Below are 18,865 nucleotides of genomic sequence, written 5' to 3'. Positions count from 1 at the left end.
GCCACCCTTCTTAAACAAGTGACTTTGAGAGGCAAACAATAATAAAATGTTACACTATATATGAACATTTTCCTAATCTCAAGAGCATTCTGATTCTTAAAGCATGAAAACAAGTAGCTTTTATTCTACCAAATTCACCCATATTTTACCTGTATGATGTTTTACCACTAGACAATAATTTAATTTCTCTGTTGAATTTAATTCTTGCACAGTATTTTCAAAACTCTGTTTAGTAAAGGATAGATGTCAGATAGAATCGTTTGAATGAATGAGGAGCAGGATGGGGATAGGAATATGCAATGTGGTTAGACGGGGAAAAAGGGAAATATTACACATTATTGAAGGGTTCAACAAAAAGGAAAAAATGAAAGAAGCAACTGTTAAAGGGTTTGGGAGTTTGGTTTGGTTTTTGTTTTGTTCTTTCAACCTTACCTCAGGTTTTCAATATTTCCTCTTGGGAACAAATCTCTCCACAAAACCAGTTTCTTGTGGACTCCTTTTTCTTCATGGAACAATTTGACTCAATTTATACAATACAATTTATTGTCTTTTGCCAATGAAGAAATAGGATAATGTGCTACATAGCACCAGGATCTTATATCCTATGCAGTTAAACTGTAATCTTAATTCTTAATAACATTTTGATTGTATTAAGACCCTAAATCTGATTAGCTCTATTTAGGATATCAGCCTAAGCATGGTCATAGGACTAAGCTAGAGTTCATGGAAGATGAATGTTAATTCACTTCAGCTGATATTTTGTACATCACTTGAGATGATGTGTAGGAAGTGAATCTTTATGACAGGCTGTGTGGTTTTCTCACACTTTATGGGCAAGCAATGAGCCAAGGTATCAATCATCAAAGTGGCTTGAATTCTAGTCAGGATAACATCAGCCGAACCATTTGCTGAATAAAGTGATAACCCAGCAGCAAATTCTAAGCATCATCAAAAGACAGCAAACCGTTAGTCATTTAATTTGTTTCTAATATATATTTTATTGCTAGATATTAGGTGAAGGAATTGTGATATGTTTTGTTTCATGTGCCAAAATAACTTGTCTGAATGCTGATATTATACAAGATATTATCCGGCATCACATGCAGAAAAATATCTTAAAACAGATTGACACACACAAGTGGAAGTTGCTTCCATCCACACAATGAATGATGGGTGTGGTCATAATTGTTTATTACTTTCCATCTTCCATGACTTTTAGCCCTTCTACTACGTAGCACATCATTCTGTGTGGGTCTCCTGGATTTCTGTAATTGAGAGAAGCTGCAGTACTTTAGGTTCAAGTTAATACTTGTAGAAATAATACAGAAGAAGTTAAATTTCATTTTGTACACATCAGTGTATTACAGATTATTCCACTAGGGCCATTTTTAAAAAAAGAATAGGCAGTTTGCATTGCACAGTTTTTCTAAAAAGTAAAATCTTCATCTTTCCACCAAAAGAAAAAAGTTATGGGCAATGAATTCCAGTTGTACATAGAATTAAATTAACGGAAGAGTGTTTGAATGAAAAAAATATGAATCAGGTAAAGCTCAGGGTCTGATAAAGAACTATTTATTTTAAGAATGTAAACAGAGGCATGTTTTGTCTGAAAGTCATCTTTAGCCTTACTGTTAGTATTTATTAAGTGCTTAAAACTATATTCTAGTTAATAGAATAGAATAGAATTAGAATAGAATAAGAAAATTATTCATTTATTATTATTAAAATTATTAGAAAATTATTATTTTCTAATGGCTTTCAGAGTAGGATTAGAATCCATCATGAAGATAACAGCAAAAAGAAATGTAATTTAACAGACTCATTTGCTAATAATGTTGTTATAGAAATTGCTAACAGATAATGGTGATGTGTTTTCAAAATATTATTTTATTGCTTGAATACATTCTAGCATTATGTGTGGATATTTAGTTGAAATTTTAGATATAGAAGGGAAACTATGTATCATATGCTAACACAATTATCTGGAAAACAGTTAATCTGTAAATAATAGCTTCAGTTAAAACAATATCTCAGCAAGGAAACATTACTTCTTAATGATTTTTGATCACATTTCTTATACTGTAATAACATTGTACAGGAGCTAATGGAACATATCAATCAAAACCTGATGTTCATTCATAAAGTTGTACCCTGTTAAAAATCTACATTGTGATATATCCGGACATTACTTGGGGCACCAAAAATACTTTGCTAATGAGTTTTGAGTTTAACTGCAGTTATAAAATACCTTATATAGGGTAATCATGAGGGCCATGATTACTTCTGACAAGATTTCAGTATAGACATCAACATTTCTAGAAGAACAAGGCTGGTGTACTCTAACATTACATTTAAGAACACCTTGACAAGGTGAAAAGACTGTTGAGCACCAGGACAGCAAGTTTACTGTTGTACTCTTCTGAAAACACAAGCTTTAGAAACATAACTCAGAACCTGGTGTAGGCTAAATGAAGCAACTGGCAGGGAGCATTAACCAGTGATCCCACACCAGCCCACCTTCATATCACCAAAGTCAGGCCTGTTACTGAACAGGACAAATTCAACTAGATTCATCATCCTATGTTACCTCCATTGATCAGACAATGTTACATTGATAAAATAATCAGATCCTGGATTACTTGTTTCTCTTATTGACTACCTGGCATTTAATGACAAATCTTTCAAGCTTTGGGATAGTGACTTAAATTACACAGATTCTGCTTGCTGGATGGGCAATCAACCAATACATATCTAGAATCTAGTTAGATTTCCATTACAACAACACTATCATTTTCTCTCTAGCTTCTTCCACTGATAGTTATTTTTCAATTCTGACACTCACATCCTTCAAGAAATGCTTTCCCATTTCCATTTTTTTCTATTGACAGACAATAGCTTGTTCAGGCATTCAATCTTCCCTTGAAATTACCATAACAGAGAATGAAGACATGTTAGTTGATTCCCATGCTAAATCCTATCATCTTCCATTCTCTGGGAGATAATATCTGCATTGACAAGCAGGGCCAGATCTAGGCTAAAGCCTGAGTAAGCACCAGCCTAGGGGCATCAGATCAAAGCCTAATATGTTAACTGTTTGCTGAAAACCAGGAAATAGCTGATTATGCTTAATATACAAGGTGTAGAATAAAAGGAAGGGGAGTAAGGAAAAGAAGGCATTATATTAACCTGGTCTGCTTTGCCCTTAATTCATACTGCCCAAAATTATGAAAAGGGTTACTTCCACAGTAAAATGCCCTATAAGTATACATTTATTTCCTAAAATGAACTGTCATGTATCCCCTTTTAGGAAATAGATTTAGATTCATAGGCTATATAACTTATCTTTCTACACTATGCTGTCTACTCCATCAGTAATGCACACATTTTCATTTATTATATTATCTAAATGCAGAAATTTTAGTTTAAATCTTTTCTATATTAAAATAATTGATATTCCATATATTCTTATTTATGGAGCACCAGGAAAGATAAATATAGAGAAAAAGACAACAAAATCTCTGAAAATCTCATCCCCCAAAACATAAAATGCTTTCACTACTTATTTTTACAATAATATAAGTTTATATCAGCATTTGAGAACTGGACACATGCAAAAATGTAAAATCTGTATTAATAACAAGAGGTATTTCCTACTCTAAAAGGTATTTAAGAATATAGAATAATAAAAATGCTATATTATATAATTTATTACTCCTGCTACCAAAACACATACTAGGTAGTAAAATGTTCTAAGGAACATAACTAGTACAACAAAATCTGTTTGGATACATTTTGTATTTTCCACAAACTATTAGACTTGAAAGTTAATTTTATAAACTTTCTGCTTTGTTGGCATAATTAGTCATTAAAAAAGATTAAATGATTTGTAATTTAATTAGTAATTTTTATTCTATATAAGGTTAAATCAGCAAATGATTGAGTTATTATACATTCTTTCCTGCAATAATTTAATCTAATTTCTAAATAAAGTTACATTAAACTGGTTTTAAGGTTGTCTGCCGTAGTTTGCTATAACCCATTTTTTTCCAGCAAGCCGGGCTGGTTTAAGAAGAAATTTTAAATGTTTTAATTGGTTTGTGATTTTTAATTTTGGGGCCAAATTTATATATATTTTAATTGTTTTTTAATATTTGTATTTCATGTTCTTAATTCTGGCTGTACACCACCCTGAGTCCTCAGGGAGAAGGGCGGTATATAAATTGGAAATAAAATAAATAAAATAAATATGTCCAGTTGTCAAGTTTCTCATTACTACACCATTCTCCTTATGCTAACATGTTTTTGTTTTTAAAAAAACCAATTACATGCAATATAATAAAATAATCACAAAATCTTTTTTAGGGGATTCAAAGCACAGGTAGCTTTCATAAATTGTTATTGTCCCAGTAGGCCAAGATAGCTTTCAATCATCCAGTTCTTCCTCCCATATTTTCCAGGGTTACACATCCCATAAACATATACACGTTTTGTTCTTCTAGCAACAGCATCCCAAAATATGAAGCTTGAGCAGGGCCAGCAGATTTCCTTGTGTGCCCTGCAGTCATGGGAAATTAAAATTTGTGAAAGCTCAACAGGACCTCTTGCTCGTTAACCATGAGTTTTTGTACTTGGTTCAATAAGAAATTGCAGAATTCTACTTAAATCAAGTTGGAGCCATTTATGACAGATGGTCTTAGGTGGAAAAGATATAAAAATATTTTGGTGGTGTTCAAGACCCAGATTATATTGAGAGATTTAAAGGTTCCTTGTAAGGATAAGATTTGAAAAAAGAGACCTTTATTATAATTATGAATTTAAACCATTATAAATTACCTAGAATTTCTTATATGCCTAGAATTCAGTAAGTTATATAAGTATATATCAATATAAACACTAACATATTAATTCATTAATGTTAATTATGCTAGATAAATAATCTTAATACAGCACTGGTAGAAATTGATCAAGAAGGGCATACAAAACATCAAATCAGCCTTAGGATGTCTTATATTTTTACAAGCAATTTCAGAATATGTATAACTTTTCATAAGATGTTTTGGTGCCCAATAAAATAAAAACCACTAGTTCCTATTTCAACAGATTCTTCCAGTATGATATTACTAGCATCATCTTCAAAAGACATACTCATATATTATAGGGATTTATCATATACTATAATTCTAAAGAAAAAGGAAAAAGATTACAAAAACTATATACTATATACTATATCCCTTACTTGTTAATTTCCAAAGAGTGCATCCCATACCGACTTTCGATTGCATATTTACCAGGATGAGTATGGATATTGATGGGAACATTGTTTTTATACCTATGAAATAAAAATGGATTTATGATAAACACATCAAACATGAAGAAGAAATGAAAAAATATAAATTTAATAAAAAATAGATTTAGCAAAAACTGAAAAATGAGACTAAATTGAATTACTTGTTCACATATAAAACGATTGATAATATCTAACTGGAATATTGCAGGGTAGAAAAAAATGACTCATAAAGTGCAACACTTTTACGCATCTGATTTCATATTACATATCATTTGTATATATTTATGGAAAGGAATATGTAGTAATAATAAAATAGGCATGGCAAACTTCAGTAAAACTGCTGAGTTTTTCTTTAGCTTTGAAAAGCATTTGAGGAAAAAAAATATCCAGAAGATGGCAGCAAATATTTCCATCAGCATGGAATATGAAGCATTTGTCGGTAGTACTACTGAACTTTAAAGTCTTAATTAACAAGTATTCAATTATGTACCTTACTGCATTCTCTTTTGTAAAACTCTTTCAAAAAATCTGATCTTGGTTTGTGTTTCTGTATTATTTGTACAGGGACCATTTGAAGTTACTTATGACTGGTTCTTGAAGTTATGACCACTGCTGTGCAGTGGTCATGTGATCAAAATTTGAGAGCTTGGCAATTCATCCACACGTATGACACAAGGGGTGCTTCAGCTCCTCCACCTGCCTATCTCCATTCCCATCTATGCCCTTTTGGTCCCTTGCACTCCATGGCCCCTGCTGCCCTAGCTGATCTTTGCTTTCTTATTGCTCCTGCTGCTGACCAAGCATGCCCAGTCTGGCCCTTGGTAAGGCAGCTGTGGGCAGCATGACACATTCTTGCCAAGGTTGTGCCCAGCAGTTTCATTGTGAGACCAGGGAAAGATGGCTTCAGCTAGCCAGAATCTGCCTAATGAACAGCCAGGGCATGCACACCTCATCAGCACTAGGAGCAAGAAGTCAGCTGAGGTGGTGAAGCCCAGGATGGCAGGGGTCTCAAGATATAGGGTAGAGAGGACTACTGTGGTTGCTACTCGGCTGGGGCCAATGAGGCTGGCACCAAGAAGCCTCTAAGTCTCAGCATGGCAAGCAGCCCCAAGACCACATCTGGGGCAGTGGTGGGTTGCTACCAGTTCGTCCCGGATCGGGTGAACCGGTAGGGGCGGCCGTGGGAGACTCCGCCTACCTGCCCAGACACTTCTGTGCATGCGTAGAAGTATTGCACATGCACACGCACCCATGAACAAACTGGAGCGATGGATTTTGAAACCCACTACTGTTCTGGGGCCAATGGAAGGTTCAAGGTGGCCAAAAGAGATGAGAGGGAATAGGGAGTTGGACAGAGTTGGAGGGGAGGCAATCCCTTACACCTTGGAAGAATTGAGGCTCAGATCTGGGAAGAATCAAGGCTGGAATGGACTTTTAATTTTGAAAAAAAAATCCCTCTTTATCTATTCTTCTTCTTTATTCATTACATCACTACATTTTCTCTAGATATAATAATAATAATTACATTTTTTCCATGGAGTTTAGCATTACAATGGACCAATATATTTTAGATCAATAATTAATTTTTATGACCCAAATTCTTAAATTTTAACTTACAATTTACTTGTACAGTATTATTATGTGATTATACTCTAACCCATAATTTTAGTTTATGACAAAAAATGTAATTTGCAGTACTATTCTATGATCAGCATTGTTCCTTTTGATAAACAGCTGTGACATCTAGCTGGATCAGACTCCAAATTATTATATTTAGCTCGTCTAATGAAAGGCATAACAAAAAAAATATTTCTTCTATGTCTCTTCACATTCAAAGGTGTTGCCTTTCAACAGCTTGTGTCATGGAAAATGTAGATCAGTACACACTTGTTATATTAAATTTAAATGGAACCAAATTTTACCTCAGTTAACAACTGAACTAAAGCAGTGGGCTCTTAAGGATTATTTATCTTAGCATATTAACAATTAGTACACATGCACAGGAAAAAAAATAGAATAGAATAGAATAGAATTATTTATTGGCCAAGTGTGATTGAAATCAAGAATGAGCCTATGCTTAACGGATTTTTTAAAAAACTGCTACATTTTCCTCCAATTTCCAGCAACAAAACTTAATTTCCTCATTTTTCAACTGCATATTATTTTGCAATATAATAATACTTTGTTAATCTTGTATATCTATATTATTGCTTATATTATGTGATAAAAAGGAAGTTGAAGATGACCTTGAACTAAATTACTTGGACTAAAGATATAAAGTTATTTTGAATACTCTGAATAGTCCAATATTCTGAATATTCTAAATAGTAAAATACTAAACTGAATGAACCTGTGATTTTTTTTACATTAACAGAAATTTACCCAGTGCATACAAATATCAGAACAGATGTTCTTAATCTGTTCTTAATTACATTCTTAATTACAATTACCTTAATAATTTAAACAAATATATGTGACTGACAGAGAACAGAGTAACTGGCTGGACTAGATTCAGGAACTGTGAGGTCAGATAATATCCACAACAAATAGAGACTTGAAAATGACTCCTCTCTGTACCTCCCCTGTTTCTTTCTATCTCTACATATGCATTTGTGTATGTGTATTAATATGTGTACATTTGAAATGTTTGAAATGCAAAAATAATCTTTTTAATAAACTGATTTGTATAATATTCAGCTACCTATAGCTTTTCAGGATGCTTTTATGAAAGCATGATTATACAATAACTACTTTAGCCCTAATTAAAAACTACCCTGATACTGCACTGTGGTATAAATATAGTGTAGCTATATGTCTTGTTTTTTCATCTCTAAATATGTGAATATATCTCCTTCTCCAAAGAGGGCGGGGGTGGGGGTTGGAGCAGTGGTGGGATTCAAGTAATTTAACCACCGGTTCTCTGTCCTAATGATTTTTTCCAACAACCAGTTTGCCAAACTGCTCAGAAAGTTAACAACCGGTTCTCCCAAAGTGGTGCGACTGGCTGAATCCCACCACTGGATTGGAGAGGTCAACAAGCAGGGGAATGTCGCTGAATAGATTGCATAGATCATAAACAAAATGACCTGGAATTGTTCATTTATATAGACAAGATCTGGCAACTTTCACATATATAAGAAACTTTGAGAATGTTTTACTTCAGGCTGTTCTTAAAGACAGAGTACTAATTTTCAGAAGAATCAATATTTTTATTCAAAACTACCCAAGCTCTACTGTGTGGCTTTATCATGAAATGGGAGGGTGTTCCTGGGTGACATAGGCAAAGAATGTAAGGAGTGTAGGCCAAGATTATACATTCCAGCAGGGTCACCCAAAGTATGAAGGTCATCCCAGCTGCCCAATTAAAGCAAGCGGGCACCTATATTGGGAATCAGTTATATAGAAACATGAAGAGGCAGATGATCACTTTAGAGACAATGGCAAAGACATCAATTTGTACTGCATGCAAGAAGGCAAGGGTAAACTTTGCTGTATTTTTATTAAGAAAACCACTGGATGGACAATATAGAATGATGGACAATAAAGTGCCAAATGATGACACCCCCCACCCCAAAGTCAGATAGCATTCAACATGCTACTGAGGAAGAGCTGAGGATCTTTCAGAGTACTAATGATGAAGATGAATATACTAGGATAATGTTGCAGAATCCAGTCTGGGTCGGTCACTGGGACCAGAGGTTTAGTCTTCTGAGCTTTCGGACTTGTGCTGGAGCCCATCCTTTCTAGTTCTTGCCACACACAACCAGACACCATATAAATACCAGACACAGAATAGTCCAAAGCAAATACTCCACTAGTGAAAAGTTTGCTGGGCTCCAGCATGAGTCCGAAAACCCAGAAGATGAAACTTCCAAGTTTCATGCTGAGGTTGGGCTCCAGCATGAGTCCGAAAGCTCAGAAGATGAAACTTTTGGTCCCAGTGACCAAGTCAGATTGGATTCTGCAGTATTAATGGTCTTTATGGTGCTACTGGGTTAAAGCCTTTGGGGTGTCTGTCTACTTGCTGATATTGCCATACAGAAAAAGAAAAGTTATGGTGGCTATGTGGGCACCATTGGGAGACTTGAAAGATCTATGCGGGCACTGCATAAAGAAAGATCTATGCGGGCTATGTGGGCATCATTGGGAGACTTGAAAGAAAGGTTAGGGATAAATCAGAAATGACTTACATAATCAAACAATCAAAATCAATCCGTTAAAAAACAATGCAAGAGTTATGTCAGGTTTCTATATATGTACCAGAGCACATAATTTTAATAAAGAAAAGAATTATACTTTTATAGGATGCACAAGATGAAAACCCCAAAAATGCACCCAGAACCTCAAAATTAAATTAGTTTTCTAAGAAGCAACTATTATAGTTAATTCTTTTATGATTGTAGAAGTATCAAATCACCAATGTCATGAAATCACATTATAGTAATTCGAGATCTTTGGCATTTTTTTAGAAATTGAGAATAGTATACATATTTCCCTACTCTTTCCCCATTTCTGTCCAATTTATCTCTTTAAATAAGGCTGGTTTACCACATTCCCACAATATTAGTCAAGCAGAATATGGTTCAGAAATCAGTGGTTACAAGTTCATATCGTTTCTTGTTTTGAAAATCAGCAACAGCAGGATAATCTCTGGTAACTGGGAATATATAAGGAAGGTAATCTTTTCCTGTCTCTTTTTCTAATGTAAATTATTCTATTTCATTAAAGCTATTTCAAGAGTGGGGAACGGAAATGGGGTGAATGATTAAAAAAATAAGTCCCTTCACAGAGCACTCTGGGTCTTCCCTGATCTTCAAATCATCCCCATACCAGGAAAAATAGGCCCTCTACTGCCCTTCAAACATTTTGGGGATGTAGCTCCCATTATTTCTAATCATTGCTCAGGTCTAAGGTAAAGGTAAAGGTTCCCCTCACACATATATGTTAGTTGTTCCCGACTCTAGGGGGCGGTGCTCATCTCCATTTCAAAGCCAAAGAATCAACGCTGTCCGAAGACATCTTTGTGGTCATGTGGTCAGTATGACTAAATGCCAAAGGCGCACGGAACGCTGTTACCTTCCCACCAAAGGTGGACCCTATTTTTCTACTTGCATTTTTTATCTGCTTTTGTACTGCTAGGTTGGCAGAAACTGGGACAAGTGGGAGCTCACCCCGTTACACAGCACTAGGGATTCGAACTGCTGAACTGCTGACCTTTCTATTGACAAGCTCCGCGTCTTAGCCACTGAGCCACCATGTTCCTTTAGGTCTAAGGTATATGGATGTAAATGTAAATTATCTGAAAGACCAAATCTTCTGTCATATTTAGCAGAAATTTGGATCAGTATTGTCCAAGTTGTAATAATTGACACTTTTTGTCAATGTTCTGCAAGGTACCAATTCTAGAAGCAACTTGCAATTATGAACTTACATATTAAATTAAAGCCAACTACACAAAATCTGACTTAAATTTTGGATTTCTTTCTTCCTGAATCATTTTACATCATGAACAATTCTGGAAACCCAGGACCCTTCTTTTCTGGCACTTTAGAAGTTACTGCATCTGACATGTACTGCATCCAACATGTTTCTTCTTCATCTTTAGCTTATTTTAAGGAATACAATTTTATTTATGACATGAAATAAAAGTCACACACTTTTAGCATCTGATGATTCATTCCAGAAGAGGGAAGTCATTTGCTAATTTGGAACTGCAACACATTTATTCTTTTTATGGGTTAGCAGTTCAAATATACTGCTGAACTCCCGAATGATATGGGTTTTCCTTATTTTTCCTAGTAAAGCTAATAAAAGAACGTGATTGAATGTAACATAATTCACTATGCAGTATAAGCATTTATTCAGCTGAGAACACTAAGGATTCACAACTTTTTATCACATCTCCATGGTGTACAAGTGCTGTTTGTTTCAAGCATGTGAATGACATCTACTTAACAAATGATAAGCAAGAGTTATCAGGTTTCATTTTATATCCCAAAGCAAACACCTGTCTGATGCTCATTCTTTCCACTGATAGCTAAGTACTTAAAATGCAATTCTCTGCATGTTTCAGTCAATAGCAAATCACACTGAATTCCTAGATATATAGGACCAAATTAAATATATAGGACCACTTAAATATTCAGTGTTACCACAATTTAAAGGAAAGTACTGCATCACATTCCATAAATACATCTAAATGGATATATTTATTGCTAATTTAATTTAAAGTAAATTCAATTCTTGGATGTAGCTTCTGTAACAATATTGGAGTGAGGCAGTTTTAAATCACTCACATTCTAAAATTATATTCCAGGCATGCTATCAAGTCAAAAACAACTCAGAAGAGTAATGGGCCCAATATATTTATTTGGGTTAGATATCATTATGCCAAAGTAATCATGTTATCACATTTCTGACCTTGAAAGATTTTTTTCCTATTTCTTAATCAAGTTGCATTCATTTTAAAAATATATCACCTTTTTGTACACATTCCTTTTTAAATATATAAATGTAATGCCTTTTACTGTCAGATTTGCAAACTTTTCTTCATATAAATGTATTTGGAACACACCTTTTTCTGAAATAAATGCTTTTTAATTGGCAAATTGTGCCACAAAATCAAGTAGTGCCAAAATCAAATTGTTAATGTATTCAGTATGCATATTGATTCAAGAAGTGCAGTCAGATAAATTTATATCAAACATGAATTTCCTCATTCAAACCACTAATACTTGGAAATTTTTTTCTCACTTGAAAGCTCTGGCTCTTTTCAATGAGATTGCCAATACCAGTATGTACACACAAAATAAATAGATATAGATTCCTCCCTTGAAATGAGTAGATATGTATCCTATCATTCGTTTTAGATTTAAATTGTAAGTCACCATTAAATGGCTTTTAACCAATGAAACATACAATATAGAAACATGAATTGATAAATTATGCAAATATTATTCCAAGTGTGGTTTGAAACATTCTCACTTAGAATTAATTGTTGTGTTGAGGCAAAAGTTACTTGTTGTGTTACACTTGTGCTACACTTAATGATAGCCATTATTCTCAAGCCCTCTGCAGGAATAAGATATAATGTAGCAGGTATAATATAGCAGGAGTAAGGTAGCCCAAAATGAATTAAAGTACTGAATTAAAGTAAAAATATGAAACATATTTTAATTTATATAATAATGTGTGAATTACTTTAAGTATGCAAAAATTCACTAGACAACGTTAAGTGTTGAATTTGATTACTTCTCAATACAGTATTTATAGCAAACGTTCTTTTTATGTTAACCTGTTCTAAATGCATTACTTCATCAACTTATAATGCTGATAAACAGACAAGCATACCATGTAACACGAGGTTCTGGCCAGCCTCTCACAGTGCAGTGCAACCTGGCATTCTGTTTTTCCCAGACAGTGTGTGAACGAGGTTTGATAACAAATTCAGGAGCATGTAGCAGGCTATCTTCATTTAACTTTCTGTGGAATTCCTGTGTCTCTGTTAACTGTAAGGACAAACATTTCACCCTTAAAAATCATCCTGTAGACATGCTAGCCTTAGCTTTGATGTAGACTACTATATAAAATATTTTTTTCGAACATCTCATAAATATAATAACATATTATCAATAATTTTCAAAGTGCCATTTAAGTAATTTTTTCTTAAAGAAGATGACCACAGGATAAATGAAAACATTATTGCTTTCTCCAGATTCTAGATAGACCTAGAATCAACTGCTCATCACTTCCTCAGTGCAGAAGCAGATGGTACCCTCTCCCCATCCTCTTCCTCCCACTTCCCCATCCCACTCCCAGTCTCAGGAAATTGCAAATGTTTCCCATATCCATGTTTTCCAGCTTCGATTCAAATGGATGTTTTCTATTGTTTTAAAACCTTCAGAATTGATGGTCTTTGGTATTTTCTTTCTAATCTAGATGAAGACTTGTCTCCCAATGGCTGTGCTGCCTGGCAACCTCCAGTGGCTAATCATTATACTGTGCAGCCATTGGGTTGCTATGTTCTCTCCTGATTGGTATCTCCCTTAAAAAAGGCTTACCATTTAAAATGCAATGTTTACAGTTTACAATGAACCATTCTTAACTCTGGAAGCCCATGATCCATTTTCTATCCTTTCCTTCTTCCCTAGTCTAGGGAAAGCAAAGCTTCCTTTTCTATTTTTCAAAGAATATTAAAGCTGCTTCTGTAGTTGCTGCTTTGCTTTTTGAAGCTAAGCTGTCAATTCCTCCTTATTACAAAGCTTCTGTGCATCTGCAGGAAGATGTAGGAATGAAAAAGAAACCTGTTTCCTGTTGCTTTCATCTTGTGTGACAAAGTTAGGATGGGGGGGGGGGAGAGAAAAGTCTGGATTAGGGCAAAAGGAGATAATGTGAGAAGAGAAGGCATCCATGTACGCAAACAACTGGGAAACGGCACAGAAAAGGCACATGGAATTGCAACTAGTGAAAAGGAAACAATTTCTGAAAGGAAGAAGTGGCACCAAATCAGCCAATGAGGCCCTTTCTCTGCAGGGGTTGGAAGAGAAAGAAGCAGAGAAATGACCATTCAGCCATGATCTGGACTGAAGTCATAGCTCCACTGCTCACTCTCTGCATTTGGGTTAGGTATTTTTGAATTTGGCTTAAGAAAAAGATGAGAACAACACGCAAAACATGCTGTTAAAGGAAGCAATGAGGCCAAGTAAAAGAAGAATGTGACTTTTTCCATGTGAAATTATGGAAACATTAGTATCTAATTTGGAATTTTGTTTCTCCCAACATAGCATTTCCTTACATGAAGTGAAATATAGAAGGGTCAGAAATTGGCCACAGCACGTGCCAGTTGGGACAATAGATCTGCTGGTTGCAAAATCCTTTTGGTATGCTCACTCTTATTCCCAGCCAAAAAAAACAGTCTACAACAGTTCTGGAGCTGGCATTGATATATTTATTGGCTTCAACAGGAGGGAATTCCTTTTATTTAAACAAAGAGAGTACTGGGGATGGGAAACTGATCCTTCTAAATTCTTGCCCTTCAGCAGGCGCCAAGAAAGATGCTGGAGTTTTTCTCAGAGGGAACAGATAGGATTCATACTCTGCCCAATCCTTATAGACCTATAATTCTATCATTTTTATCCGTAGAGATACAGGAACAATACTTGAAAAATCTATTTTATAACATTTCATATTTAGATATTGAATCCTACCAAATATTTAAGTCTTAATGGTTCAGAAATTATGTTTTTTTTCCCCCACTTGAAATCAAACAGAAACATAATAATTAATAATGGCTTACCTTTGTAACCATGTCCTATATTTTGATATTTTTAACAGCAGTAAATAACAACAAAGCCTCACATCATTAATGAATGAGTAATTTAATACCGTTTTCTTTAAAGCCAATTTTTCAGCTGTCTCCCGTATTGCTACTTTTCTTGATTTTTTCTCATGGTGTTCTTCTTCTATAGAAGAGGAAATTTTCTTTTTGGTTGCAGTGATTCCTTCCCCAGTAGCAAAAAGATTCCTTCTGGCAATATAAGCAGCGCTTTCCTTAATTCTTTCTTCTTCTCTATCTGTAATTCCACTAATATAGTTTTCTCTGCAATAATTAAAAAAAAACCCATTGCATATTAGAAAACAAGCCATTTTATGTTAATCTTAACATAATAAGTTAAATATAGTCCACTGAATATATCAAAACTGAATATATCAGTTTTTCCTAATTTGTGCTGTAGATATAAGATTTAGGAATGAAAGTTGTGGATGACACAAATTTTAGCCCAATTTTCTGCATAATACGCTGTGGGGTGGAGAAGCAGTTTTTCATGATTTTCTTGAAAAATATTAGTTATCATCTTATTGTCTCTTTAGCTTAAGAAAATAAAGGTAAATATGAAAAGATATCAATACTTTTACAAGATGCCAATGTTATGGAAATCTACTGTATATCAAACTAGCTTGATTCTTTTTAAAAATATTACATCTGGTATACACATATTTCAGTATCAAAGTAGTATACTTCCACAATATAAATCGTAATGAAGACTACATTTTGAATGCAGCAAACAGTTGTTTAGAAAGCTAGCACCTGGCATTGGAAAAGGCAACAATAATGGGCTATTTACTTAGCTTTTCAGTGCTGCAGTTATTGACTATAAAGCAGTTATTGACTATAAAGCAAAATTACATAGTCATCTGTATATCCAATGTTGTATTCTTTTCATACTTTATCAATATATTTAACATAAATGCCAGTTCATTGAAGTGCATGTGAGTATTATGGTCAAATCCACATAATTTATCGCTATATAGTTAACACATATACTCACTCTGAATATAAATCTGAATATAAAAGGTATGAAATGGCTATCCATATCATTCTGAACATTAATTCAAACATTGAGCAATTAGAAGAGGTACAGAAAGCATTCTTGAGATGAAGTGCCAAATGTTTAGGCTGATCCTGAATGCAATTCTTAAAGATTTTAAACTTTAGCCAGAGTGTAGAATGGCAGATTTACATATAAAATCAGATGACTAATCAGATGACTTTGGAATATTAGCATAGTAATAGTTATATTTTAGATGATGACATTCAGTAATTCTTGGCTTAGTTTGGGATTATGTACAGTTAAATCCAAAATATCTCTGAAGCTCATTAGTTTGGAAAAGGTTTCCTTCAGAACACCAACAAATCAAAATACATATCAAATATTATTAATTTTGAAATGTTAATAATCTAGCCATAAGAGTGGGAAAATAATTGCAGTGAAAATAAGTAGAAATCAGAATTCATAAATTTGACTAATTTATGCTAAGGATTATTTTTAAATCATGTCCAAAATGCAAAACTTTCTAAAACATGTTTTGTGGCACTGAATGCAAGCCAAGGGTGTACAAGTCAGCAGTCCAAAGTGGAGGTCTTGCATCAGAGCATTCTATTAGAATATTCCTAAATTAGTTTTGGAATCCAATTATTTTACATCCAAATCTATCTTTATCAGTTGGTCAGCAATCAATACAAACTATCAGCTCCCTAAAGGGAATTTGATTTTTTTTTAATTACATGGCTTGTCTCTAACAATTATCTCATAGATGGAAAGATGCAGACTGATCTAATTAATAATTTGGATATGGTTTACAAGTATAACATGAATCTGAGTTGTATATTTCAGATAATTAATAGGTGGCAGTGGTATCACTAGTCCAATACTTTCTGGCCCAAAGAATGGTTAGACTTATTCTGAATAAAATTAACCTTTTATCCCTTTACAAAAGACTGGCAGAGACTAAATTGACAAGACAACAAAGTTATATATTACCATATTTGTTTTATTTTTATTTTTTGCTTTAATTTATCCCCTTCTCCGGAGACTCAGGGCGGCTTACAATGCGTTAAGCAATAGCCTTCATACTTTTTATTATTATTATTATTATTATTATTATTATTATTATTATTATTATTATTATTATTATTATTTTTAAATTTGATTTATATGCCGCCCTTCTCTGGGGCGACATACAATGTGCTCAGCAATAGCCTTCATCCTTTTGTATATTTATACAAAGTCAGCTTATTGCCCCCACAACTGGGTCCTCAATTTACCTACCTTAGAAAGGATGGAAGGCTGAGTCAACCTTGAGCCTTGGCGAGATTCGAACCCTGCAGTAACTGCAGGCAGCTGGTCTTAATAACCAGCTTAATAACAGGGTGCCTTAAACCCCTGTACTACCAAGGCTCTTATATACTTTTATATATTTATACAAAGTTATCTTATTGCCCCCACAATCTGGGTCCTCATTTCACCTACCTTTGAAAGGATAGAAGGCTGAGTCAACCTTGAGCCTGGTGAGATTTGAACTTGCAGTAACTGCAAGCAGCAGATGTTAATAACAGTGCTTTAGTCCACTGTACTACAGGCTCTTCCTATTTGTTTTATATGCTAAGTTTTAAAGTAAATTCTCTAAATTTAAAAATACTTTAGAAACAGCAACAAATATATCCAGACTGAAATCACATTGTCAGATAATTGTTGAAAAAATTATGCTGACAGTATACAGAAAACAAACATTGAAAGTTTTAAAAACTATTTCCCTATTTCCAACAATATGTACTGAACAAATTTAAATAATTTTGAAAAACCTGTTAGTTGTTCTGGTAGCTCTAAACATTAAATAATTGTTTTTTGTTCCAACAGTCTTGGATACTATTGTAATAGATTCTTATTCAATTATATACAATAAAAAATTAGAACAAATGAGACAGGAATACAGTATTTGTGTGTGGCATGTATGAAAAAGTGAAAGACAGCTTTTCTTGAATTATAATGAATATACTGATTTAACATAACTGAATAAACAGAAGACTACTCTTTTCTGACCTATATTAGAATTCTTGGCTATCTGCATCATTTTAAGAATAACCTTTTTCTTGAAAATGTCATTATAAAACAATGAAAATCTGATCATATTGCTTATTAAAGAATTCAGGATTTCAGTATCAATTTCTGTTGAAAACATAGCCTCTTCTGTAAATTTCAGACCCATCAATATTCTGTGTAAAAAGTCTTAAATTCAAATTCAAATACATTAGAACTCAAATATATCTTCTAATACAAGGATGTCAAACTCAAGGCTGGCAGAGGGCTGCAGGAGGCCATTGCAGCCAAAAACAGGGTACAGGGGGGCCACATGCAGCCCCCCAAGGTCTGTTTTCATTGGCAGAGGGCTGCGGGAAGCCTATCAAAACAAACTAAAAAGAAAAAAAAGGAGAAATGTTTCCCCTTTTGCATTTGAGCATGCAAGAAGGGACAGGAAAGGAGAGAGGGAAAGAAAAAGAAAAAGAAAAAGAAAGAAAGATGGGAAGAGACCAAGGAAAGAAAAATAAGGAAAGAAGGAAAGGAAGAAGAAAGGATAATGAAGAGGGAAGGAAAAAGGAGAAAGAGAAAAAGGAAGGAAGGAAGGAAGGAAGGAAGGAAGGAAGGAAGGAAGGAAGGAAGGGTATATGCTGGGCCTGGTGGCTCAGCAGACTAAAAGCATTGTGATTAACACCAGCTGTCTGCAATTACTGTAAGTTCGAATCTCACCAGGCTCAAGGTTGACTCAGCCTTCCATCCTTTCTAAGGTAGATAAAATGAGGACCCAGTTTGTGGGGCAATAAGCTGACTTTGTATAAATATACAAAAGTATGAAGGCTATTGCTTAATGCATGGTAAGCCGCCCTGAGTCTCCGGAGAAGGGCGGCATATAAATCAAATTTTTAAAAAATAATAATAATGAGAGTGAGGAGGGTCTCAGGGAAGTTCTGCCTTAGCACTTGGCCACCACATGAGTTCTGCCCACCACCCCCACGCCTCCTGGCCATGCCCCCTGGCCCCCCAAGGTCAAACACAACCCTGATGCAGCCCTCAATGAAGTTGAATTTGACACCCCTATTCTAATATGTTTATAATGACAGAGGACTCAATTTTTCTATTAAAAATGTCACAGAAAATGCAAAACAGTGAGATACTTAAAAGACAGCATTAAGTATTTAGTTCAGTTTATCTTTCTGTTTTCTCTCTGTTATTGATTCTCTTG

At 34.4% G+C, this 18,865-nt stretch overlaps 1 protein-coding gene across 7 annotated transcripts in view; it reads right to left on the bottom strand.

The window, feature by feature from the left end:
- The window catches only part of MYOM1 (myomesin 1), a 79,164-nt gene that overhangs the window by 48,026 nt on the left and 12,273 nt on the right, over positions 1–18,865 (bottom strand). For all 7 annotated transcript variants that reach the window (XM_034429534.3, XM_087890482.1, XM_087890483.1 and 4 more), the window contains exons 4-6: positions 14,672–14,885; positions 12,638–12,795; positions 5,237–5,329 (exon numbers count right to left, since the gene is read on the bottom strand). In XM_034429534.3, the coding sequence (XP_034285425.1) occupies positions 5,237–5,329; positions 12,638–12,795; positions 14,672–14,885 (465 nt within the window). The remainder of the gene's footprint in view (positions 1–5,236; positions 5,330–12,637; positions 12,796–14,671; positions 14,886–18,865) is intronic.

Source organism: Pantherophis guttatus, chromosome 3, assembly GCF_059756535.1.
Source record: "Pantherophis guttatus breed Tessera chromosome 3, ASM5975653v1, whole genome shotgun sequence".
Lineage (NCBI taxonomy): Eukaryota > Metazoa > Chordata > Lepidosauria > Squamata > Colubridae > Pantherophis > Pantherophis guttatus.
This window is presented reverse-complemented; position numbering and strand designations above follow the sequence as displayed.